This window comes from Anolis sagrei, chromosome 2 (assembly GCF_037176765.1).
Source record: "Anolis sagrei isolate rAnoSag1 chromosome 2, rAnoSag1.mat, whole genome shotgun sequence".
In the NCBI taxonomy this organism is placed as follows: Eukaryota; Metazoa; Chordata; class Lepidosauria; order Squamata; family Dactyloidae; genus Anolis; species Anolis sagrei.
In genome coordinates this window covers 113755636-113781693 of record NC_090022.1, presented here as the reverse complement: position 1 = coordinate 113781693, position 26058 = coordinate 113755636, and the positions used below count along the sequence as shown (strand labels likewise).

Sequence of the window (26058 nt, the reverse complement as noted above, 5' to 3'; positions counted from 1 at the left end):
ATTAAAATTGGAAGTGATGCTGGGACATAAAAATCATCAGATGGCAACATTTGCCCCAATGTGCTTGGGAAAGGCTACAGATTTCTGTTCTTTTTCCCAGTAAAAGAAATAATGGAGGGCAGACTGCTTAGAACTGCCTTTCAAAAATTATTCAGTGTGCCTGACTTAGGGAGAAAAAAGAACAAAACCAGTAGTTGTATTTAACAGTCTCAGCACCAAACTACCAAAAATGGATGGTAAATGTAGAATGGCTGTTCCTATTCTTGTGACGTTAAATTATTTCTATGATTGGAACTACTTAACCTTATGATCCATATATGTGTGTGTGTGTATATATATATATATATAGGGGTGGTGTATGTATACACACGCACACATACAAATGCAGCAAAGAAAAGGAAAGTTGCATTGTATGGTCACTGTTTCCATGAGGCACTGAATTTCCTAGGTAGTTATTGCAGTCGCTATTTCTGTGGCGTATTTGCATAGAATTTCAACATATAATGATAGGCAGAATTATTGAAGACACAAATGATCCATCCAAGTATGAAGAACAGCAAAAGCACCTACCTTAAATCACACTATTGTTTGCTGTAGGACAAATGCCATCTTCATGTACCTTTAGCTACAACATGCATGCATTCACCAGAACATTTATCCATTCCTGAGCAAAGGTCAGCTGCTCTTATCTATCTAGTGAAAGGACAAAGTGCTTCCCTACCCTTCCTTTTGCGTTACTTCAGGATGATCTTTAGAAAGAAAGAGGCACTGTAGTTTATTTATTTATCGTGTCAGGAGCAAACCAAAACAGTTGCATTAAAAAAAAACCCCACAAAGTTGGCAGACTAGGTATTCTAATAAATGTCCTTTGACCAGCAGTTGGCCACTTGGAGTGCCTCTCCAAGTGTTGCAAGAAGGTCCTTCATTGTGCATGTGGCAGGGCTCAGGGTGCATCGCAGTAGGTGGTCTGTGGTTTGCTTTTTCTCCCTAAGTAAGATACAGGGTCTTGCTTTCCCAAATTAGGGTGCTTTCTCCAGGTTTTCTTTTAAAACTGGGAGTGATGTAAAAGCTAGAGAACTCTGATGGCAGAAGTTACAGAAAGGCACAGAACATACACTAGACTTTAAGATACATCATTTTTGCATAGAATAACCAACAAATCCTTTGCACGGGAGAGAAAAGGGAGTTTGTGAGGGGTTATGGCGATAATTCTGTATCACTTGAGACACAAGGAGTATCTCAGTTTTGAACATCAATTTAACATGATTGCCAAAGTTGCAATAGTGAATGCCCGCTCTATATAGAAAAATCTGATGTTGGATGCCAACTTGTCAACAGCCCACATAGTTAATGGCCAGGCTTGATAAAAGCCGCCATCCAACGACATGTGGAAGGCTCCAGGTCCTCCATCTCTTCTTTACATGCTTGAGGACAAAGGTAAAGGTAAAGGTTTCCCCCTGACATTAAGTCTAGTTGTGTTCGACTCTGGGGAGTGATGCCCATCTCCATTTCTAAGCTGAAGAGGTGGCATTGTCCATAGGCATCTCCAAGGTCATGTGGCTGGCATGACTGCATGGAGTGCCATTACTTTCCGGCCGAAGCGGTACCTATTGATCTACTCATGTTTGCATGTTTTTGAACTGCTAGGTTGGCAGAAACTGGGCCTAACAACTGGGAGCTCTCCCCATCCCATAGATTTGAACTACTGACCTTCTGGTCGACAAGTTCAGCAACTCAGTGGTTTACCCTGCTGAGCCACCACGGCCCCTGGGTTGAGAACAATATGCCTCCAAATCAAAGCCTATCAGAGACAATTAAGACTTCTAAAATAGGGGAGACCTTACTTCCCTATGACTTGTCTGTTTTTGGCAGCCACTGCACTGCTGGAGAACTATGTCTGATGTGCATCAGAGATCGATCTATGTACCTACCTAACTTATCTACCTACCTAGCCATCTTTCTCTTTCATTCTTTCTCCCCCCTTTCTTCCTTTCTCTTTTTCTTGCCTGAGCATTAAATCTCATCAGACTTTCTGCCTGTGTGCACACCATTACTTATATCTCCCTAGTTCCTTACTGCACTGTACACAGGGCCAAGCTCAGCACATTTCGACAAACAACCTTAGTATTGAAACTCCAAGGGAAGTGGAAGGGAGGGGTAGAGAGCACGGCACAACCATCAAGTTGCTGCATTGTGTCATAGCAGTTTTGCCTCTTTCCACTTGTGCCTGGGGTGATGATGGATTACCCAACATACATGTGAAACTAAGGGAAGTTTTGCCTCTTGAGGGGTCTCAGGAGGAGGAGTGGGCATTGCTGGTGTGATTGGTGGTCCTGCTGCTGGCTCCTTCTTCCTGGGTGCTTGGCTCCTGCACTTGAAGCAGTGCCTCTCCTCTGAGCTTGAAGTCTGCCGCAGCCTCCCCGTCCCAGGCACCTAAGCAAGAAGCAGCTGTGAGCGAGGCTTTCCTGCATCAGCACTTTTGGTCCAGACCTCGCTGCTCCCTGCAATTTCCGCAGTTTTGAGAAAGTGTAGACACAGCAAAGACTGAACAGAAGTGAGGGGAGGGGAGCATTCCTGGGGGAAGGAGGGAGAAAGGGGGATGGCACGGTAGAGTGGGCATTAAAATGATGGTCTGGCTGCTCTGGGAGGTGAAGAAGTAAAGGAAAATAAATGCTCTCTGGGCTCCCTCTCCTCCAATTAGTTTGGGATCCAGTTATGACCAATTTATTTCCTTGGACAAACAGCAAGTGCCAACTGATGGGCCATTTCAATAGTGTACTATTATAGCAGTATGGCTCTGCTTTATCTGGCAGTGGCAACATCCTACAGAATGCTGGGAAATGTAGTTTGGTCAGCGGTATTAGAAGGGCTCCCTGGTTAAGGATTCTGAATATCCCACCCAGCACTGTAAATCTCAGAACTCCATAGGATGTTTCTATGGCAGTTAAAGTGGAACCATAGCACTGCAATTATGTACTTGTAAACAGTCCTGATAACTTGCCCCAGATCATGGAATGCTAATATTAACTACAGGAAGCCAAAAGCCATTTGGTCTTCTTTTGCCTGAACATATATATTACTTCCTGCATGGTAGGGGGTTGGTCTAGATGGCCCGTGTGGTCTCTTCCGACTCTATGATTCTGGATTTTGGTTTAATAGCAGATGCTCCTCTTGGAGAAAACCAATCTTAAACCAGTTCAGGCCATCCCAGGGAGACCATGAGCTTGCCAGGAGTCCAACCTACAACTGAGCATGTATGTGACATAGAAGATTTGGAGATGTGAGGATTTGCCTTGAATCAGCTGGAATCTGGGCTGGGAAACAAAAAATGCCTTTTGACAGTTCAAATCAGCACCCGCAGGCTGAAAGGTCCCCTCTTGAACGATCATCTCTTTGCTCCAGGCTTCTTCTTTTCTGTCTTGTTCACTTACAGCAGGAAGATGGGCGCTACAGGGCTCTGTTAACTGGGGTTAGTTGCAGGGCTGTAGGGGAAATGCTCTCTGCTTATGAGGCAAGCACTGCTGCTGGGCAAAACAAAGCAATGGGCAGAATTGGTTTAGAAAACTTTCCACTAAGCAAGTCTCCATCTCTAGAAAATTAATTTTGAAAGTGCTGGCTCAGGCTTGTGGAGAATTTGTGGAACAGACAGCGCACCAAATCCTAGCAGGGGAATAAGAACTGCCAGTCAACTCTCGCAAGGCGGCCCTGCAGCTCTGGATGGACCGGATGCACGATTTGCTGTTTTTGGAACCTTAAAGGCTTACGAGACTTCTACAGAAATAATTCCCTACTGGCATGCGCTTGAAATTGCTGTTCAAACTCTGCACTCCCACAGCCCCTTTTATGCATCGCATTTATGTATATGAGAGGCAGTAGCAAAAACAAAATTACCCAGTAGCTGTGTTTCCTTTGAGCCAAGACTGAAGCCAAGAACATGCCTGACTGGTTCCGTCCTAATACAAACGGTGCCGCTGAGCATATGCAGAATGGCTTCTGATGTTGATAAGTAGCAAAAACATTTCATGCGTCTTGAGGGCAGGAGGGAAAGCCTCAGCAAGCATCTTTAAAAAAGAAATTCTATTCAACTGAATGGTTGCATCAGATGCTATCCTAGGAGGAATTTCAGTATTTTATGCCTTCCCTCAGTCTATTTCTTTTGCTTCAATAATGTATTTGTGGGCAGAAGAGAATCTCTTGCCACTACTCCCTGCCCTTAAAAAATATGCTTCTTGTGTAGCTTTTTTTCGAAGTCTGCATCTAGCCAAGTCAGGAAATGGAAGGGGGAAAATCTGTACCTGGAAACGCATGTTTTATCCACATGCCAGAGTCACTTCTTAGTGGCAACAAGTTATTCAGTCAGCCTTCCCTAACCACAGATTGCACATCCACAGTTTCAGCCATTAATGGCTTCGAGTTACATATACTTTGATTTTGCCATTTTATACAAGCAGCCCTGTTTTATTACACTACAGTATTTTATATAATGGGACCTGGGCATCCATAGATTTTTGTCTCCATGGGGTCCACTGTACAGGTGTGGGGAAATCTCTCATTCACTTCAGAAGTGTGTTTCTTTGTGCATACTACTTACTTACTTTTACTTAGGCAATCCCTCGTTGGCCGAGTAGGATAGTCTTCCAGGATCAGAATTCTTGTGAGACTGTAGGTGGCTGTGGAGCCCTGTTCTTGATCTGCATCTTCTCTCGCAGTGAAGGCATTGGTTTCCAAGTGGAAGGCGGTCCCGGTCGGGGCTGGCTTGACGACCTTCCTCTTGGCACGTTTCTCTCTTTCACCCTCCATTCGTGCCTCTTCAAATTCTGCAGCACTGCTGGTCACAGCTGACTTCCAGCTGGAGCGCTCAAGGGCCAGGGCTTCCCAGTTCTCAGTGTCTATGCCAGAGATTTTAAGGTTGGCTTTGAGCCCATCTTTAAATCACTTTTCCTGTCCACCTTTGTGTATAATGAAGAATGCAAACTCTTAATTGGCCTTTATATGTTGAGCCTTATATTTTGGGGTATTTGTGTGTACATGTCCAAATGCTTCAAAGCCAATGCAGTTTCCATTTTGTCGCCAAAGGGCTTAAGCAGCCAAGTAGCAGCAAGGGGTCTGCCTAATCCATAACCTACTGCCAGAGCTCAGGCTAGGAGCCCAAACTGCATTAATTCTACAATATAAATGCTAATTGATGCATCAAATTAATGTGATTTTAACCCCACTTTAACTGCCATGGCTCAATTATATGAAGTCCTGGGAGTTATAGTTTTATATGGCCTTTAGTTATAGTTTTATATGGCCAAACACCCCTTTTGCCTCAGCCTTCTCCCAAAAGGAGACTGGTGTTCAACCTGACCAGTACGAAGCTGAAGAGGTAATAGGGGAAATGCAACCCAAAATAGGTAAGCAAGTAGTTTAGGAATACCTGGCTACTCTAAATGAATTCAAGTCTCCGGGGACAGATGAACTATGTCCAAGGGTATTGTAAGAACTAGCAGAAGTCATTTCAGAACCACGGGCAATAATCTTTGAGAATTCTTGGAGAACTGGAGAAATGCAGACTGGAGGAGGGCAAATATTGTCCCTATCTTCAAGAAGGGACAAAAAGAGGATTTAAACAATTACCGTCCAGTCAGCCTGACATCAATACCAGGAAAGAGTCTGGAGCAGATTATTAAGGAAGAAGCCTACAATCACTTAGAAAGGAATGCTGTAATTAATAAAAACAACAACATGGATTTCTCAAAAACCAGTCATGTCAGACTAATCTTATCTCGTTTTTCAATAGAGTTACAATCTTGGTAGATACTGGGAATGCTGTGGATGTATTATATCTTGATTTCAGTAAGGCCTTCGTCAAATTCTGCTATGAACTTCATACAAGCAAACAAATCAAATGTGGGCTAGGCAATACTACTACTAGGTGGATTTGTAATTGGTTAAGTGAGTGAACCCAAAGAGTGCTCCCCAATGGTTCCTCTTCATCCTGGAAAGAAGTGACTAGTGGAGTGCCGTAGGGTACGGTCCTGGGCCCAGTACTGTTCAATATAGTCATTAATGACTTGGATGAAGGTTTAGAGGGCGTGCTTATCAAGTTTGCAGATGACAACAAATTAGGAGGGATAGCTAATACTCCAGAGGACACGATCAGAATTCAAAATGACTTTAACAGATTAGAGAGAAGGGTCAAAACTAACAAAATGAATTTCAACAAGGACAAATGTAAGATACTACACTTGGGCAGAAAAAAATGAAATGCAACAATACAAAATGTGAGAAAGATCTTGGAGTCTTCATAGACAACAAGTTGGACATGAGCCAACAGTGTAATCAGCATCTTAAAAAGCCAATGGGATTCTGGGCTGCATCAACAGGAGTTTAGTGTCTAGACTGAGGGAAGTCACTGTGCCTTTGTATTCAGCTTTAGTCAGACCTCATCTGGAAGACTCTGTCCAATGCTGGACACCACAGTTCAAAAGAGAAGCTGGAAGGTGTCCAGAGGAGGGCGACTAAAACTAAAGGCCTAGAGACCATGAATCCTTAAAGAACTGGGTATGTTTAGCCTGCAGAAGAGAAGATTGAGAGGAGACACAATGGCCATGTATAAATATGTAAAAGGTTGTCATTTTTATAATGTTTTATTGTTCTGGTTATTGTTAAATGTTTTTAATTGTGTTACCTTGTAATCTTTGTCTATGCTGGGCTTGGTCCCCATGTAAGCTGCCCTGAGTCCCTTCGGGGAGATGGTGGCAGGATATAAGAATAAAAATATTATTATTTGATACATAACAAGATAAGTACACAGCAAACAAGTTCACTATGCTGGCCTTTATATTTGATCACATGCCAGACACTTCCCAAATGTCTAGGACTGTGTGATGTAACGGCGAATAATGCATGCCAATCTGAGTAGGGTGGCCTTTTGCAGCTGACAGAAGGTAATTTTGTCAGCGCAGATTGTTTTTTAATGCAGGCCAAGGTCTTTAGGCACTGCACCCAGTGTACTGATCACCACTGAGACCACCTTTACTGGCTTGTGCCAGAGTCTTTGCAGTTTTATCTTTTAATCCTCTAATAATAATAATAATAATAATAATACAAGAAAGAGGGAGTAGGTAATAATAATAATACTTTTACTTTACTTAGGTGATCCCTCGTAGTCCGAGGATGATGGTCCTCCAAGAGTGGTATCCTGGGGATAATAATAATAATAATAATAATAATAATAAATATTATTATTACAAGGAAGAGGGAGCAGGCTTGTTTTCTGCTGCCCTGGAAACCAGTATGTGGAGCAACTGGTTTATATGACAGGAGAGAAGATCCCACCTGAACATTAGGAAGAACTTCCTGAGCGTAAGAGCTGTTCAGCAGTGGAACTCTGTGCCCCGGAGTGTGGTGGAGGCTTCATCCTTGGAGGTTTTTTAAATAGAGGCTGGGTGGCTATCTGTCGGGGGTGCTTTGAATGCAATTGGGGATTGGACTGGATGGCCCACGAGGTCTCTTCCAACTCTATGATTCTATGAAACTTGAAAAACATCATATGCCAGGACCACTGTGAATGGTGTGGGGAGGCTGGCTGGCCACCTGTCGGGGCTGCTTTGACTGTGCTGTCCCTGCGAGGGCGACTGGGGTTGGGGCTGGGCGGCCCCTGCACGCGGCGCTTGCCCAACTCTATGATTCCCGGAGCGAGTCTTTACATCCATCCATCCCTACCTCTATCCATCCCTCCCCTGGGCGGCTGCACCGACTGGCTTCATGAATGGAGGCACGTGACCCAAACATCACGTGACGCGTCCGTGAGCAGCGGTGGCGGCGGCGGGCCCCGGACTCTCGGTCCCTCTGAGCGGCGTGGCGGCCTCCCCGTCCCCGCCCCGGCCCGGCCCTCCCCTTCCCCGGCGGCACCGAGCGAGCGAGCGGAGGGTGAGCGAGGGAGAGAGAGAGGCCGGGGCCCCCTCCCCTCCTCCCGGCCTTTGAAGGGAAAGACGGAGGGAGCCTGCCTGCCTGCCTGCGTGTGTGTGTGTGTGTGTGTGCGTGGAGGAAGAAAGAGGCAGCGGGGCAGGAGAGGCCGCGCGCGCGGTGTGTGCCCTGTGCGCGCGTGCTGGGGAGGGGGCTCCTTCCCTCCTTCGCCATGTAGTCTTGCGTGGAGTTTCCCTCCTGGGTCCGTGTGCTTCCGGGAAGGCCACCCTTGCATCCCCCCCCCCCCACCTTTTCCTTTCCCTTTCCCGCGGGTTTCCAGGTGTGGGCCCAGGTGAGCGGGAGGCGGCCTCTCCTTCCTCCTCCTGCTCCTGCTGCTGCTGCTGCTGCGCCTCGCCTTGTCTCTGACAGGTGGGTGGGCTTCCCTTGTCTCCCCCTCCCTCTGCCTCTGCCTTTCTTTCCTTTTCCTCGCGGCGTGGGAGAAGCCTGCCCTGGTTTGTTTTCTCCCCCTCCAGCTTCTCCTTGCTAGAAATGCTCCCCCGTTTCCTCCCGGATCTCTTTTGTTGTTGAGTTGCGGCGGGGAGGAAAAAGTAGTTGACCCTCCCCTTCCCCAGCCAGTCCTTGGGTGATCGTTGTTGTTGTTATTATTCGAGAGTGTGTGCCCGCTCCTTCCCTTCCTTTCCTTGGGGCAGAGGAGGGGAGAGGCTGCCTGCAGGCTGGCCGTCTCCTCCTTCTCCCTCTCTCCCTCTCCCTCTCCCTTGTGCAGCCATGTCTGGCAGAGTGGAAGGGCTTGTGGTGCTGACTCATCAGGTGTCTGTGGGGGGGGGGGGAGGCAGGGGGAGCAGCCTGTGCCTGTGAGTGAGGATTTGAGGGGAGGGCATGAGGATCAAGGGGAGGGGGCTCTCTCACCCCCTTGCACCACCTCCCGCCTTTGAGCCTTGCTGGGTGACATTGCTGACTCATCAACATGAGGTCACCACTAGGTAAATGCTGCATATACACATACACAAAAAGGAAGGGGGTCTGGCTGTAGTTTGGGGGAGGGGGCTGCCATAGGTCAGCTGCAGAAGAGACCTGACCTGCTGATTCATCTCCTGGCAGAGAAGAGTGCCAAGTTTGGGTGGGAAAAGGGGAGCACCTGAGATTCCCTTTCCCCCCCCTTTGCTTTGGCTGCATTGAGTGTGTTGGGAGAAGCGCAGCCTGGCAGGACAGAAGGGTGCCCATGACGATGACCAAGCGGAGAAGGGGTATTTGGCAGAACTTTTGGCAAGAGATCCTTTTCTGAAAACTTGTGGGTGCTTAAGGTGGGTCAGGCACACATTGGGTTGTTTTTGACAGCAGCCTATCCTCCGCTGTCTTTTTTACTGGGAACAGAGACTCTGAGCCTTTCCCAAGGAGTGGGAATCATGCCTTTTTATGTCTCTGTCCGTACGGTAGTTACTCCTGTCTTGTATCATTCTGTTGATGTTGTCAAATGCTGTCGCTAACATAGTCATTCTGTGCTGCCATCTGTAGCAGACATTATTGTTTTATATACTTTCACCTGGACAGTTTTACGGGCCATTTTGGGCCAGGCAGTTTACATGTTGCCCTAAGCACCTCGTCTCCATGGTTCTTCTGTTTTTATTGGCTTTGGTCCTGAAGAAAAAGGACAGCTTTATGGGAAGGACTACTTCTGTCTCTGCTGTTAGACAAGGGCCCTGTGAAAGAGGTTGGTATTGTGTCACACTGAAATGGCAGGGAGGGCTTTCATCTAGAGATTTGTAGGATGGAGCACATCTGTGCAACAAGTGCATGTTGTCCTCTACTGAGGGACCTTCCACAGAGCCATATAACACAGAGTATCAAGGCAGACACCCCCCAATATCTGCTTGGAACGGGTTTATCTGAGGGACCTTCCACACAGCCAAGTAACCCAGAATAGCAAGGTAGAAAATCCCAATATCTGCTCTGAATTGGGTCATCCAAGTCCATCCTGCCATATATTCCAGCTCAAAGCAGATAATGTGGAATTTTATTCAGCTGTGTGGAAGGGACCTGCATCCCTAGTGGGACATTTCCCATAGCAAACCTGGCTGGAGCCTGTCATCGTCACCTGCAGCCACGACTCCGGAGGGCAGCCTGTCCTCTGCCAGTTGGTGGGTGGACAGAATGGTCAGTGTCTATCTTGTGCTCCAGATGTGTTTGCATGGGATGTTTTCTGGTAAAAGCAGCTAGCCATCTTGGTTTAATATGCTTCTGACCCAGGCATGGGCAAACTTCGGCTCTCCAGGTGTTTTGGACTTCAACTCCCAGAAATCCCAGCCAACTTACCGGCTGTCATGAATTGTGGGAGTTGAAGTCCAACACATCTGGAAGGCCGAAGTTTGTCCATGCCTGTCCCAACCTATGGATTTAAAACAGTAAGTTAGGAGGGCTCTGGAAAGTTGCCTGATTTAGACTGCAGAGTAGGTGAAACTTGGTATTCCTATAACAGATCTGTGTCATTTGCATATCTATTCCTGTCTTGAAAATTGATTTTTAAAAAATATTATAGGGGGCATCATAAACAGGGATAAATTGAGTCAAGATAGTTAGGAGGCAGACTTGATTTAAAAACAAAACAACCTACCTACAACATTGCATTTCTTGGAGGAAGCATTGGGTAGTGTTGTACCCTTTACTGCATGTTGGGATTGTGTGGTATAGAGATCATACTGCCGGTCTTGAAGGGGTGATGTGCAAAAGTCTTCCAATTTTTGTATCTAAAATACTGCAATGTGGACAGTTTTCCCTCTGTTTAGATAAGTGAAATAACGTGAGGTATTTATATATTTTATTTATTGTGTCAGAAGCAAATTGAGAATACATTTATAATGTATAAAATGCCACAAACAAAGTTAAAAGCTTGGCATTATGCTAGATTTCCTTTGACCAGAAGCTGGCCACTTGGAGTGCCTCTGGTGTGGCTGTAAGAAGGTCCTCCATTGTGCATGTGGCAGGGCTCAGGCTGCACTGTAGTAAGTGGTCTGTGGTTTGCTCTTCTCCCCACTTGCATGTCATGGACTCTACTTTGTAGCCCAATTTCTTAAGGTTGGCTCCACATCTCGTGTTGCCATAAGGTGTTTATGACAAATGGGAAACAAAATTGATGTGTCAGGGCTTGAAGCAAGAATTCAAAGAAACAGGGAAATGAATGAAGTTCTATTTCATTTTGATTGTATGCTTAGCTTAGTGATGTTAAGTAATGAGGCTGGCATCTCAGTCTAAGGTCATGTAGGAACAACTAATTTAGGTCCCCATCCCACCAGTTCTGCTGACTAAGAGGCACGCTCACAGCAAAAGCAATGGTGAAGCACTTAGTATATAAATACACTGTACAGGGGAGTCATGTCTTCTTGGAGGGGATAAGATTTTCTGGTGACCATACAGCTCTGAAAGTCTTACTGGATATCATTGAGTTCATATTCCTTTCCCAGGTTAGAACTCTTGACAAAGGGATCACTATATTTCTGAAGGATAATTTGGAAGCTCAGTTTGATACCTTCCTTTAAATGGATGTCAGTGGCTATGTGCTTTTAAAGAAATACAGGGTTATGTTAGGGAGACTTTTTGTCCTACACCTGTTGGGAAGCCTCCCACTGTGGGCTGTCATCCAGCTCCTGGTCCCCCCTTGCTCCCGTCCTGCCGCCCTCTTTATCCCTTACAGCTGGGCCTCCGGTGATGGGCTGTCTTTACTGCTGGAATGGATGACGTCACCATGTTTACACTCGTTTGATGGCACTGCTCTGTGAACCAGGAATGTTGAGAATGGGGCCTGTGTTGAATCATGCACTCTCTGTCAGCTCTGTTGTGAGCGAAGAATTGGCGGTGCTTGTGCTGAGTGCAGGCCTTTTGAGTCCTGGCGAAATGTGTTGAGGCTGCACTTTTTTCCCCTTTGCAGCCGTCGCACTTGGCACTTTCCAGTGTGATCTTTCTTCGGGAAGCTGTCAAAAAGCTGAGAAATCAGCAGTCTAGGGAATTAAACCAAGTTTGTCTCTGTCTGGATGCCAGCTCTCTCTGGCTGTCCTTTTTGCAGGGCATTAATAAGTCCTGCTGCTTTGGCCAGTGGGTCAGGGTTGTTGAAAAGCCTGATGCCATCCCAATTTATGAAAGAGAAAGTTTTGGTAGGTTTTATTACTTATTGATTGCCTTCTGTTAAAAACAACAATGATAAATCCTTAGAGATGTGACAATTCTGGTCCCCCTGGGTGCAAACTTATATCATACTTTTTGTATTGAAAGATCACCAAATTCTTAACTCTTATAACACTGAATCTTATATTCTGACTTAATAGACCTTCGGGATTTTATGAAGGTGTTCCGTCATTTTTTTCAGAGCAGTGTTTTGTATTACAGTGAGAGAGAGCTGTGAACAACTGAGGTTTGTTTTTTTTTAGCCAGCATTCTGCCCTGCACTCTTTTCCAGATGTTTATAAGCAACTGTATGTTTCAGGCATTGATCTTGATGTATAATAGAGTCGTGGCCTCACGGGGTCTTGCTGAGTTGGCAAAGCACTAAGTGTGTGTATTCTGCTGCAAAGTACCCCCCCCCCCCCCGATATTGCATGAACATAATTTGTTCTTGTCATTGTGAAACTTAGCCCTACTTATTTATTTATCGTGTCAAGAGCAAACAAGAGGTACAATTGTGATGTATTTGAGAAAACACAAAGTTTAAAAACTTGGCATTCTGTTAAATGTCCTTTGACCAGTAGCTGGCCACTTGGAGTGCCTCTGGTGTTGCTATAAGAAGGTCCTCCGTTGTGCATGTGGCAGGTCTCTGGTTGCATTGTAATAGGTGGTCTGTGGTTTGCTCTTTTCCGCACTCGCATGTCTGCGGCCTAATTTCTTAAGATTGGCTCAGCATCTTGTGGTGCCAAAGTGCAGTCAGTTCAGCGTCTTCCAAGTTGCCCAGTCTTCTGTGTGCCCAAGAGGGAGTCTCTCATCTGGTATCAGCCATGGATTGAGGTGCTGGATTTTTAGCCTGCCACTTTTGGACTCTTGCTTGCTGAGGTGTTCCTGTGTTGACGTGCTGACTGATATATCCGAACAGGGGATGTGCTGGAGAAGTCACTTCCTTGGTCCTTTCATTATTGGCTGCTACTTCCTGGCGGATGTCAGGTGGTGCGATACTGGCTAAACAGTGTAATTCCTCCAGTGGTGTAGGACACAGACAGCCTGTGATAATGCAGCATGTCTCATTAAGAGCCACATTCACTGTTTTAGTGTGGTGAGATGTGTTCCACACTGGGCATGCATACTCAGCAGCAGAGTAGCAAAGCGCAAGGGCAGATGTCTTCACTTTATCTGGTTGTGATCCCCAGGTTGTGCCAGTCAGCTTTCGTATGATATTGTTTCTAGTGCCCACTTTTCGCTTGATATTCAGGCAGTGCTTCTTGTAGGTCAGGGAATGGTCCAGGGTAACTCCCAGATATTTGGGTGTGCAGCAATGCTCCAGTGGGATTCCTTCCCAGGCTCGGGATGCTTGTTTGTTCTTAAGATGAAAAGCACATGTCTGTGTTTTAGATGGATTAGGACTACTGATTGCGGTGGATTCATAGCTGTATTAATGGTCTTTTCCATTCTTTAAAGCCCCTCAAATCATTTTTCACATGAACACAGATAATGGTACCTAACGGGTTTTTTTCTGATGCATTCCAAGGAAAGGCTTGATTCTAGCATCAGTATTGAGACTGTGCTCAATGAGTGAGTGACTTTCAATGATATGTAATGCTTTATCTCATATACTTGATGGGATACTTGTGAATGCTCGGTATTAATTTAAACCAGTAATAAAAAAATATCATTTTTCAACATTACTATAAACTCAGAAAGAGACTTTAATTTGGTTGGAGTTTTTGTTTAGGGCACTGTTTTGCAGGGTATCCTATGTGGGAGATAGGCAATGCCCTCCTCTCCCATGTCCCAGGGACCAATACCATAATTGTACTCATTGACTCTAGCTGTTTCTTTGCTTTCTGGAAACTTGATGTGTACAAACAACAATGGTTTTGTGGGTCACAAAAAAAGGATATAGTCACACAAAAACAGGTGGAAAGCCAGACAGAATTAGGATATCAATTTAAAACATATACAAGCATATAGCAACTATTAAAAGATAGATTAAATCTATTAAATAATAATAAGCAATTCAATTTAAACAGTACACACACTGTCCAATTTTATATATAGCAATAAGGGTGAAGGTCCATAAGGTGTAAATTAATAATTGAAGGACAGTAGATGGTCTAAGGTGGTGGTTCTCAACCTGTGGGTCCCTAGATGTTTTGGCTTTCAACTCCCAGAAATCCTAACCGCTGGTAAACTGGCTGGGATTTCTGGGAGTTGTAGGCCAAAACACTGCTCTAAGATCTTGGCAGAGATTCATGTATAGAATCATAGAGTTGGAAGAGACCATCCAGTCCAACCCCCTGCCATGCATTTCAACCTATGGTCTTCCTCACTGGCATTTAAGGTTCTAATATTTCCCAGTTCTTTCCTTCTGGGAGAGCTTAGCACAACAATATAAAATCTTGAAAAGTAAACATGCCTCTTCTCCTCCACTATCCACAGCCGGTATATACACCACCCTTTGAGTGATACTGGTTTAGGGAGCATGGTTGCTTTATCTTGTCCTAACCTGAATCAGAATCTTCATTAACAATAATGGTAGGCTTATTTCTGACCTACTGTTAGAAAGGCTGACTCCCAATGGAGCTGCAGGCAGGGTTGTTAGTCGTGTAGCGCCGGCTAGCAAGGAAGGCTTTATCTGGAGGTCAGTCATTGTCTGAAACCTGTTTGTTTGCTCTGAAGACACGACAAGGGTGTTGAGGTCCCTTTCTGTGAAACAACTGTGACCCCCTGTGTTACAGAGGGGGAAGCCTCTCATCAAGTGACCACAGCCGTGTCCTTTGGGCTTGTGCACTTGGCTCATCAGCAGTTTTTTGTGCTCTAGGAATATGTGAGTTTTTGCTGGCCTGTTAGCGCTCCTGGGAAGCGCTGAAGCCATCCCTTCTGGGGGTGCTGCTGGGGGGCCGTTTTCTTGGCTTTTGCTGACACCAGCTTGTCTTCTTAATTCCGTGCTATAAATGTGAGCTGATGTTTTATGCATTTAACAAACAAGAACATGGGCTGTGGGGGAGGAGCGGTTATTATGCCATGTAAGTGCTGATGATGTGCTTGGGTGGGAGGTGGATGTAAAAACATCCCGGTCTGGATTCACATAGTAATTCTTCTATCCCCAAGACAGTATTGACCACTGCAGCAGATTTTTCTTCTTGTTTAGGAACAGCTGAGGCTTCTGTATTGTTCCAGAGGAATAGTAAGAGGTAGAGTACTTTCTCATGGCTAATATAATGTATGTATGTGTTGGGTGGTGGTTTGACATATAAGGTACAATTCATCTTCTGAGGCAATCTCAGGTCTTCTGCAGGAAAGAGTGACTATTCTTGCAGGTAGTTTCAAGTTGAGTCTTGTGAAGAAAGTAGTATTATTCAGCTTTCTTTTGTTTGTTGAATTGCATAACAAGATTTGTCTCAATGGGAAGCCTTTTGGTGAAGCCACTTTGCCTTTCAATTTGGAAATGGGACGAGAGGTTTCATGAATGTTAATGAAAGTCCGTTAACAAAGGATAATTTGGTACATGGCAGTGAAAATTTGCTAGCAAATGTGCTTTCTCTGTCAGAAGTGTTATGCACCTTGTGGATTTGGGTATTGTCATGCTAAGTGTCCCCCTTAGACTTGCACAATGGGTGTTGAAATCATGAAATGCAGAAGCTTTATTCGTGTGAGTTCTTTAATTTGCCTTTAAGTATAAACCATGATTATACTTTTCAAGCTTATTTCTGAAATTGTAATTGTTGGGATCTTGAGAACCATAGTTTATATTTTTTAAGGAAATGACATTACATGTGTTCTGCAAGTTTAGAACAATCTGTTATGAATGATTTTTCTAAGCTAATGGAATGACTCTGCATAAGTGTGCTTGACCTTTATAGATATTTTTAAAACTGAGGGTAAGTTTTTTAATTTTGCTGTTTTGTTGATAAGGTACTGGGAGGAAAGGTGGAAATGGCTTAGAGCACTTGGATTGAAAAACAATCAAAGATGTTACTTTGCCTTCCTGATTAGTGCACATCTGCCTTTTGGTTTTTCAGCTGACATTAGGGGTAAAGGCTATTCTAAAGAAAACAGGGATAGTTCAGAATTGCATACAGCAAAAATAGTCCTGTGCTAATCAGATTGCTTATTTGAGGGTTCAAATTGGAGCCAAGTTATTTGTTAGGCTTCTGTGCATTCCTCATCATTTCTTCTTGCTCCCACTTCCCTGACTTCCTGTTCAATTTAATACATAATGGGTCAGATCATATATATGTGTGTGTGTATCTCAGATTCTGTCAAAGGGATTATTTTGCAACATGTTTCCACAGACATTTTTCTATTCTATGCGGTGCTTGATGGTTATGTGTCTTTGAATCCCTCCATGTAAAGTAAAGAACTGTAGTCTGATGCCCTGCCAAGCCTCTTGGACTGCAGCTCTCTTGCTCTGTTATACTATAAAGGCGTGAACTGTGAGCACGGTTTCAAGTATGCTGAGTCAGCATGACTGGCTCAATACTGCCGTCCAGGACCCCGGCTGCCAGGCTATTTTTAAATGTGGTTTCATCCTACTCTGGCTCCACCCAGGGTTGATAATACCCCCTCCCCTGCCGTTTCCCTTTAAGTTCAGTAGAGTGGCATGGGGCTGGCAGGGACAGAGGTGGTTAGGGACTCCCGTAAGCCCTTCAGCTTGGTCCATTGCTGTGCTGAGCACATCAGGATCAGTTCCAGCAGGGAGCCCTGCCCACTTCTCCTGTCTTGGCTGCTGAGCTTAATAAATGGGTCTCTGTGAATGAATAGTCTGAAACTTCGGTTCGTGACCTCTGACCCTTCTCTTTCTTGCAGAATCTGATTGTGAAGGCTTGCATGTTATGACGACCCCCAACAAAGGAAACAAAGCCTTGAAGGTAATGGGGCAAAACAGGGACCTAGCTGTGTGTGTACACTCTTCTAGACTGTCAGTGATGCATGTCTTCCTCCCTGTCCTCACAGGTGAAGCGGGAGCCAGGTGAGAATGGGACCAGCTTGACAGATGAAGAGCTGGTGACCATGTCTGTGCGGGAGCTGAACCAGCATTTGCGGGGCTTGTCTAAGGAGGAGATCATCCAGCTCAAGCAACGCCGGCGGACCCTGAAGAATCGGGGCTACGCTGCCAGCTGCCGTGTCAAGAGAGTGACACAGAAGGAGGAGCTGGAGAAGCAGAAGGCAGAACTTCAGCAGGAGGTGGAGAAGCTGGCTTCAGAGAACGCCAGCATGAAAATGGAACTTGATGCCCTGCGCTCCAAGTACGAGGCACTGCAGAACTTCGCCCGGACCGTGGCCCGGAGCCCCGTCACCCCGGCTCGGGGCCCGCTTGCTTCCAGCATGGGGCCCCTCATGCCTGGCAAGGTTGCCACCACCAGCGTCATCACGATAGTGAAGTCTAAAACGGACGCCCGGTCTTAGTGAAACGAGCACTGCTTGGGCTTGTGTGTGCAGGGCAGTTAGGCACAAAGCTCGTCCAGAGTCCCCAAAGCACAACCCTCTCCCAGATGGCCTAGCCCACACAGGCACATGCTGGCCTGCTTGTCACTGCGGTCCCTTTGTTTTTAGCTTTGTTCTGATTGGTGTGACTGATGGTAATGCAGCCCTTCTGTTTGAGCAGAACCTCCCGCCCAAGGGATTCTGGGAAGAGACTGAAGGACCTCAGTACTCTAGCCAAAGAAATTCTCAGCAGCTTGGGATAAATTCTTGGGGAGGAATAACCCAAAGTGGGGAGGGTAGAGGTCATAGGAAGCTGGAAGACCTGCCATCAGTGTTTACTCGATACCATTCTTCCAGGGTTGTGTGTCAGCTGTCCAGTCTGCTGCTTGTAAATTGCTTGGTATCAGTGACTATAATGGGAGTAGTTTGTGTAACCATTTTTATATTAACATCTAGTTGCGCCTTTTATGTTGAAAGGTGGGATTCCTCAGGACTTTTCCTGAAGGGTGAGGGAAGGGGCGCAAATTGCAGTTCCTGGTGTCTGTCCTGCAGAGAAGTGAAAGGAGCCAGGGATGGGCACCACTGGGACCTCCTGTCTGGAGGAAGGCAAGCTGTACCACGGTGACTGCAGGCCGGTTTTGTGCCTAATTGTTGCACTGAACAAGACCAAAATCACTAGTTGTTTCCTGTGTTTGGAGAGTATCAAGTGTCTCTAGTGTGATGGTTTACACAACCAGTTTATGTGGTTTAAATAGCCCTTTATTTATGAGAGAAACGTTATTAAATGATCTAAGTTTTAAAACGCAAACTGGATGAAGAACTTGTGTTAGTCTCCTTTTTAACCCGAGAGGGTGAGGATACATAGTTGTCATATTCTTGGAGACTTTGCTAGCTCAGAAAAAAGCAAATTTTAAAAGTTTCTCGCTACGTCTTTGTGGCTCTGAGGTTGGTTTTTATAAAGAGTTATCAGACTTTTATTTATAAATAATGTCAAGAAAAAAAAACAAAAAAAGGCTAGTCCTGTTTGATATCTTTTTGCAATTGTACCAAAAGTGACTTATTCTTGAACTCCTCACACGCTTCTTTTGTGCTCCTGTTGTGTTTAGTTGTCTGTGCTCTGAGGTCTTGTGTGACGCTGTGATGTGATGGTGCCAATGGCCATCTTTGCTGTGTGAGTGTCCTGTGAGCATTCTTCTTTGCTTTCTCTGGGCTGAGTGCAGGGCTTCCTGGGGCATTTCACAGTACATCTTCCGAAGCCTCCTGTCTTGTTAGAAGATTACTCATGTCTAAAGGCATCACTATTTATCTCCTGAAATGTGAGGGGAGAGGGGTTATCTATTCCTTAGCATATTACTAAAACTTGCTTATGATAGCTGGTGGACAGTGTTCCATTTTTCTGTGTCACACGTGTGCCAGTCCCCAAAGTTTAATTTCCTGCTGGTCCTGGGTGTCTCAAAAGATCAGCAATGTTGTAACAAAAGAGCCAAGAGACAACTGCTAATTACACAGGAATTTGAAGGAATTAGTGAAGCTGACAGAATGTCTTAGAATAGGTAAACAGAGTCAGCATTTCCCAGGTTTGGACTATAATAGAATCAGTGAAGCTTCACTTTTCGGGTAAGATGCTTTTGCTGTTGATGGTGCAAACATTTTCTCATCCCTTCATTGTTATTTGCTATTGCTGAGCTTGCTGGGAATCACTTGGAGAACTGAGCCGGAAATATTTTAAGGGCCACCAAGTATGTGGTGGCCAACGTGGCCCAGGAAAGTCCAGCTGTCCTGTATATGTTATAGAGAGGCTTAGAGACTCATATTGCAAAACTGTTTTCAATAACAGCCCTGATAGCCTCTAGGAGCCAGTCAGCAAGTCATTTCTTTCAACACAGAAGGAAGATAATTGCCCTGCCTTCTGTATTGCTGCCCAAAAGTGGCTGGTCCATGGGGATGAGGTGGCAGCCTTGCAGTGAAGAAGCATCCCTTGTAAACCTGGCAAGACATACATTTTAGAAAGTCACCCAAAGTAGTCATTTAATTCCTGATACTTTGCTTAGAAAAATCTGCTTTTCAGAGTGTGCATAGTTACTGGTGGCTGGGGAATTTACAGAAAACAGATTTAGAACCCTTGACATAGCTTGTATAAGAAATGTGTATATATATTTAATAGCAGGCAGCGGTGCCTCATCTGTGATGACTTGCCAAGAGAATCTAGATGCTTGCACCACTGGGGAGTATATCAACTGGTATCTTTTCCAGATTCTGAAAGGCCTCAGTTTATATTGCAATAGTATCTAGGTCTCATGGTGAGTAGGGTTGTCAGGTTCAGACAATCTGGAAGTTTGAATTCCTACACTGCAGCAGATTTTTCTCAAAAAAGGCACCTTCATTCTCAGCTTCTCTTAAGTTATTTTCCTGACATTCACTTGTTGCAAGTTTTTCAACGTATGAGGTAAACTACAGGCAAGGAAGAAGGAAAGCTTTAAACAAGGGTCTGCTATCAATTCCTCTTCCTGATGTCTGTCAGAGCTTCCTCACCTCTGTGACCTCATTGCAAGGAACTCAGTGCTGCTGCAAACTTACCACTTGAAAGGGACCGACTGATCCCTGCTAAACTCATACTGGTTCTTTTAACAATCCTTTATCTCATAGCACATTGGGATATTTTTCTATTACTCTTTGATCATAAGGATGGCTAATATGAAAAGAACAAAAGAAAAAGAGGGAAAGGGGTAGATATTTTTACAAGCTTTGATTTAGACACAGCAGTTAATTTGGTTGTCATTTCCACAAAAATAACACTTTGCCCATTATGAGAAATTGAAAGAATCTTAGGAAATATTTTAAAAATCAGCCATAAATGTGCTTCTCAAACCATAATAGCGAAAATTCTGGATTGAGAAGAATATTTGCAATTCAGAACTTATTCCACACTATCCTTGTGCATTTAGCATGCAGCTTTGTATGTTTTTTTAAAAAAAGCTTAGGAATTTTGTGCAGAAATAATCCTCAACTACAGCATTGTCAAGGATGAAAACAGAAATATGACATGCAGATATATTAAATGTTTCATGCATAACAACAGTATGGGTTTATTCTGCATGGAATGAGACATGAACTGTGAAATGTTCAGTAACTGCTGTTTTCAAATACATTCTTGCAGGGGGCAGAAAATTGCTAAAATTACATCCCCTGTTCTGTAATTCAGTTTTAGAAGGAATTGATATGAAGCTGCTATTCCAGACACAGTAGTGGTTATTGCCAAGCCAGGAATGTCATATTTTCCATTGGGATGTTGCAACTACACTGGGCCAGTAAAGGTCTGAGGAGGCCACAGGGGTTTGTTTTTCACTCCTGATTTAGAAGGTGTTGTGTAGGATTGCTGAGGCCAGAACTTTTCAATTTTGTTGTCTCATTTTCCTCTACCTCTCCCCTCATCTTTCCCTCCTTTCCGAAGCTGTGTATACTTTCCTTTCTTCATTGCCTTCCACTCTCTTCTCCTTGCCAAAGAAATCCAAATTCTTGGAAAACCAAACCATTGTGATCTGCATAAGCAATATTTACACACCTCTTAAGCTTGCAGACCACAGTAGCATGCAACTTGGGTTTTTCGGTGAAGTCACCAAATGAGAGGCAGGGACAGAAATGATATTTTTGGCCACCTAATCATATCTTAGGTTTTGAAGTTTCATGAAAAGCACTTCTGTGGCCTGAACTGCTAGATTTTCTGTGGCCTGAACTGCTAGATTGTTAGAATCTTCCAACACCCAGGGAGACATTTCTCAATTTCTCTTGCCCATGTTCAGCTTGTCTCTTCTTTGTGTTTCTGAGTCCTCCCTCTCCTAGGTGCCGCCCTCAATAAATGATAGCTGTCTGGCCTCGAAAACGTGTAGATTCTTTGGTTGTGACATTTGGCAGTTTTAGTCTTCAAGGTCATTTTAATTGACTTCTTTTTAAAAAGTGAAATGAATGCATCAACAAACCACCAATAATTGCTTAGTTTTTAACCATCCAAGGTCCTTTAATGTTTTGAAGTTCTTTCATGATTTAACATTGTTAATGTTTCCAAATTCTGATGCTTGTTCCATACCTTGATATTCAGATAAAGCTTGAATAATAATATGGTAAAGCAGAGACTGTCTTTCGGGAATGTAGGTTTCTTTTCAGCAGAACAAGCAGTTCAGCAGCCTTGGTTAGCTTCTTTGAATCTAAAACCTTTATGATCACATCATTTGACATAGTGTGAACCTATCATAAGGGTTTCTTGGCAAAAATTGTTTAGAGGAGAGTTTGCCTTTGCTTTCTTGTGAGCCCGAGAGAGTGAGACTTGCCTAACGTCACTTAGTGATTCTCCATGGCACCTCAGTGGCTTTTATGAGCTTGCCAGTGGATGTCATCCTGACCATTTCCCATTTGATAGTTCTTCCCTGGAGTCAACTGTGCTTCCATTGCTGCTTACTCTGATTGGGTCTCTCCTTTTCCTTGAAGAGTATGAGGAGTCTCTGATTTAAGGCACCATTGTAGAGCATTAGCCATGTTAGACAAAAATGACAGAATCTGTGCCATCTGAAGGATTGACACACTTATTCAACAGATGCATCAGGTGGTATTCTACACCATGGGATGGTGGAAGAGCATTTTTTTGGAAAGGAATGGCAAGATTTACCAACAATAGTAATTACATTAAAGCTGAGGTCCATTTAAATTATTACAGTGAGCATTTGCAAAGCAATATTAATAATAACATAAACATCTTAACATTGGTATTTTTGTTACCATCAATACCACTTGGTGACAGTTAATAAAACTATCATGGTTTGTACTTCTAGCTATTCATTTCTTCTCAACTATTCCTCCTTCCCTGTCCTATGTTGGATCATCCTTGAACTGGTGATTATTTCTTTTTCTTTTTCCTCCAGACTTGTGCATGTTTGCCCTTCTTGGGGTCTAAGAAGAGAAAAGTTATCTTTGTCTGTGTCTCTGGGATATTGCAGGTGCTTATCCTTGTATACAGTGGGGTGTATGTTGGGCACCCATTGGCAGCAGAGTGCTTGAAGGACTGAAATTTAAATGGTGAATCTTCCAACACCCAGGGAGACCTTTCTCACTTTCTCTTGTCCATGTTCAACTTGTCTCTTCTTTGTGTTTCTGAGTCCTCCCTCTCCTAGGTGCCGCCCTCAAGCCCTTCCCCTTGATTTATCTTTCTGGTATATAGCATTCAGAGTGTGATGGTTCTTGTTTTCAAGGTGCTTGTTTGTTTGGTTTTCCTGCTGTGAAAGGTAATGTGTTTTTATTTCTCCTTTGTTATGGGGCATTTTGTTTAATGCGGCCAATGGCGAGCTTTGCTTTCTACTTGGCTGTAGAGCAGATCCGTGAAGTATAATTCCGCCCACATGTGGCTGGCTTGTGGCTCGGGAGCGGGTGGGGGAGGAGGGTTGTTTATGTCGTAGTGGATTGTGTAAAAGTGATCTCTTGGATTATGAAACAATTGTGTCTCTCCAGAAGGAAAGAGATAAAATGAGGGACTGCAGGCTAGGAATGGAGGCATTTGGTATTCGGGCATAGAGGGAGGTTTGATGGGTGAGTTCTCAGTTGGATGAGTAAGTATGTGTGAGGGTTCCTGCAGGTAAGACACTACATCTCTTGTTTTCCTTGGGACAGTGGTGTTACTTTCTGGTATCTCTTGTGCACTTGGCAGGATGACAACTCATTATATGCCACCTGAGAATAGAATTGGCATTCCTGTATACTGGTGGCTTACTCAGAATTGTAGCCAACCTCTAGCAGTTCCTCGCTTTCTCTGCCACTAACAGATGAAAGTACTTGCTGACATTTTCTTGATGTCTCAAGCTGTATTTTGTTAGTTAAAAAATGCTAATACAGAAAAATGTTTTTTTTTTCCAATTTGATAACATTGCTGCTTCCTATGATAAAGCAGTGGGTGGCTGCTACAACAGAGTATTGTCTCTGCCCGTGTAGAAGGACTGGAAGACATTCTCAGAGCACTCGTAATTGTAACCTCAAACAGGTTCTTTTAACTGGTGAGGATTTATATGCCCTTTGTCTCCCATTATCTGGTATGTACAAACTCTTGATTCTTGTGGCTAATAAGAATCACAGTGTGGCTGAGTGCATAGTCTCATTCCTAATCAAAATACTTCCTTTCTTGGACAAGGGTAAAGTGGTTTCAAACCAAACTCTACTTGTCCTTGTCCTCACTTGTAGTTTGTTCTGCATTACACCCTTTGCCAAACTGGAATTTTACACAGAAACAAGAGAAATTATGATATTCAGAGCACTTAATGAGATGGACTGATGCCTGTTCCTGTCCTCCAACCTGCAGATGCTAAGGGTAGTCCGTACAAGATATTAATTGAAATGAATTCACTGCTGCTTTAAAATATTTCTTAAATGGGAAAGGAATATTTTAATTTAAAAAATCTCAGTCTCCAAAGCTAATAAAATTGGAGATTAATAGAGATTAATTATGTGCCAGGGGTGTAATTGCATATTGTCAAGTCCTGGGGTTCTACTGTACAACAGGAGAGCCCAATTAATTAATCAGTATTTATTGCTAAATTATTGTCCTTTTTCAATCTGTAGATATCTGATAACTGTTGGGGTTTTGTTGCCACAGCCCCAGTGGAGGTGTTGTTAATTTATTTATGTATATAGTGTATGTTTGTTGATATGAAGCATTCTTTATTTTGTATATGACCAATAAACATCTTTAAAGAGGCTGGTCCTTATGAAATTACTAATTGGGTTTGGGCTGGCAGACTTGTTTTCTACTATAAGCTGAATCCCTAAGACTTAGCTATTTGTATACGATCAGTGTACAGGGAATCTCCACTTACCTGCTAAGTTAGGGACCAGAGCACTGTAAGAAAAGTGGAGTTGCTTGAAAAGTGGAGCCCAGGTTATTTTGGTTTGCAAAGCATTTTGGCCACTGAAAAGCTTAAACAACACATCCAGAAGAGTTTCTGCACACATTCAAAAGTTATTAAAGGAGTTGTGCATCAATAATAAAACATACGAGTATAAAAAGCAATTAATAAAATAATGATTAAACATTGTTTTTTCATAAAATAGTCCATTCATGAAATAGATGGTAACAACACTAAAACATCTGCACTAGGAAGTCTCTACATGCACCAAAAAAAAAACAAAAAAAAAAACGGTTGGCATTCGTCTAGTATCAGCGTTCAGAGCCAGCATTCTGAAAATCCTGTTTTGAACAACCTGAAGTGGACCATGATGGTCTTTCCAGATGAATTCAAAGACCTAACTGTGTGAGATACTCAGATTCCATGTTGCAGAAAGCTTTATAAACTGTTAACAAAACCTAAACATCCTGGTATCAAAGAGGCAGCCAATGCAAAAGCAAAGTATTCTGCACTGGCTGCAGCTCCAGACCAAGTTTAAGAGTAGCTTCATGTGGAGCTTAGGTTACCAATGTCAAGACCACTACCATCAGGCTTATTTGGTCTGGCTGAAGCCAGAGCATACCAGCTGATGGTGATAGAAGGATTACAGTGACAAAGGTGAAACACTTTCCACAATATTGGATTTCCATTTCAGGTATTGCATCTCTCAGCAAATTATACGTTATGCTTTATACCTGATAAATAGGATGTTCTTTCTTCAGTTTTGTCTGCTACCTAGAATTGCATTGGCCTCTCCATTGATGCCCAATAACTCTCCTGTATACTTTGTTGTGTTCTAAAAGAACATTTTGGTCTCATTGCCTTTGCATTTTTAAAGAGAAATCTGGGCTGGTTTTGTAGCCTTCGGGTATCTAATGCCTGTTTTTAGTTTGACAGAACAAAAATAGTGCAACAACATTTGCCCTACTAATACAAGGTCCTGTGCTGCCAGTGCTGAATTTAGGCCAATAATGTAATTTAAGTGGTGTGGAAGGGCAGTTGGGTCTTGTGTGAATGTGTACATTTCTTCACTGCAGAGGTCTAAGAAGACGAAGCACAACCACAGATATACTGTATCCCAGTAGTGCTATAGATGATTATGCTTTCTCATTCCCACCAACTGAGCTTGAGATGAGACTGAAAGAAGGGCCTCTCCTGAAGATCCCAATATGGGATGCGGTCAGCCAAATATCCTAGACCTGAACCGTCTAGGACTTTAAAGGTCATAACCAGCCTTTGAATTGTGCCTGGAAACAGACTGGCAGCCAGTGGAGCTGCTGCAACAGGGGAATTATCTGCTCTCTATAGGCAGCCCCAGTGAGCGGCTTGGCAGCAGCTCTTTGGACCAGATGAAGTTTCTGAGCATTCTTCAGAGGCAGCCCCATGTAGAGGGCGTTACAGTAATCCAGACGGGATGTAACCAAGGTGTGTACCATAGTGGCCAGATCTGGCTTCCAATGGCACAGGTGCAGTTGACACACAAGTTTTAATTGAGAAAAGGTCCTCCTAGCCATCGCAGATACCTGGGCCTCCAGGTTCAGTGCAGAGTCCAGGAGAACCCCCAAACTGCAGACCTGAGTCTTCAAGGGGACTGTGACCCCATCCAGCACAGGCTGGATCCATATTCCCTGATATGCCTTTCCAC

At 44.0% G+C, this 26058-nt stretch overlaps 1 protein-coding gene across 5 annotated transcripts; it reads left to right on the top strand.

Moving 5' to 3' along the window:
- The first annotated feature begins 7671 nt into the window (after positions 1-7671).
- Positions 7672-24225, top strand: MAFG (MAF bZIP transcription factor G). Of its 5 annotated transcripts, none has more exons than XM_060764863.2 (3): positions 7672-7917; positions 16876-16937; positions 17023-24225. In XM_060764863.2, exons 2-3 carry the CDS (start codon positions 16902-16904, stop codon positions 17473-17475), a joined length of 489 nt encoding a protein of 162 aa, XP_060620846.1. In that variant the 5' UTR covers positions 7672-7917; positions 16876-16901; the 3' UTR covers positions 17476-24225. The 5 variants fall into 5 exon arrangements, with proteins under 5 accessions (XP_060620846.1, XP_060620845.1, XP_060620843.1 ...); XM_060764862.2 differs by lacking the exon at positions 7672-7917 and adding an exon at positions 8054-8073; XM_060764860.2 differs by lacking the exon at positions 7672-7917 and adding an exon at positions 8084-8322.
- The last annotated feature ends 1833 nt before the right edge of the window (positions 24226-26058 follow it).

Coding starts and splice junctions, on each gene's coding strand:
- MAFG (XM_060764859.2), top strand. Junction 16,938..17,022: donor AAGGAAACAAAGCCTTGAAG/GTAATGGGGCAA, acceptor CTGTCCTCACAG/GTGAAGCGGGAGCCAGGTGA.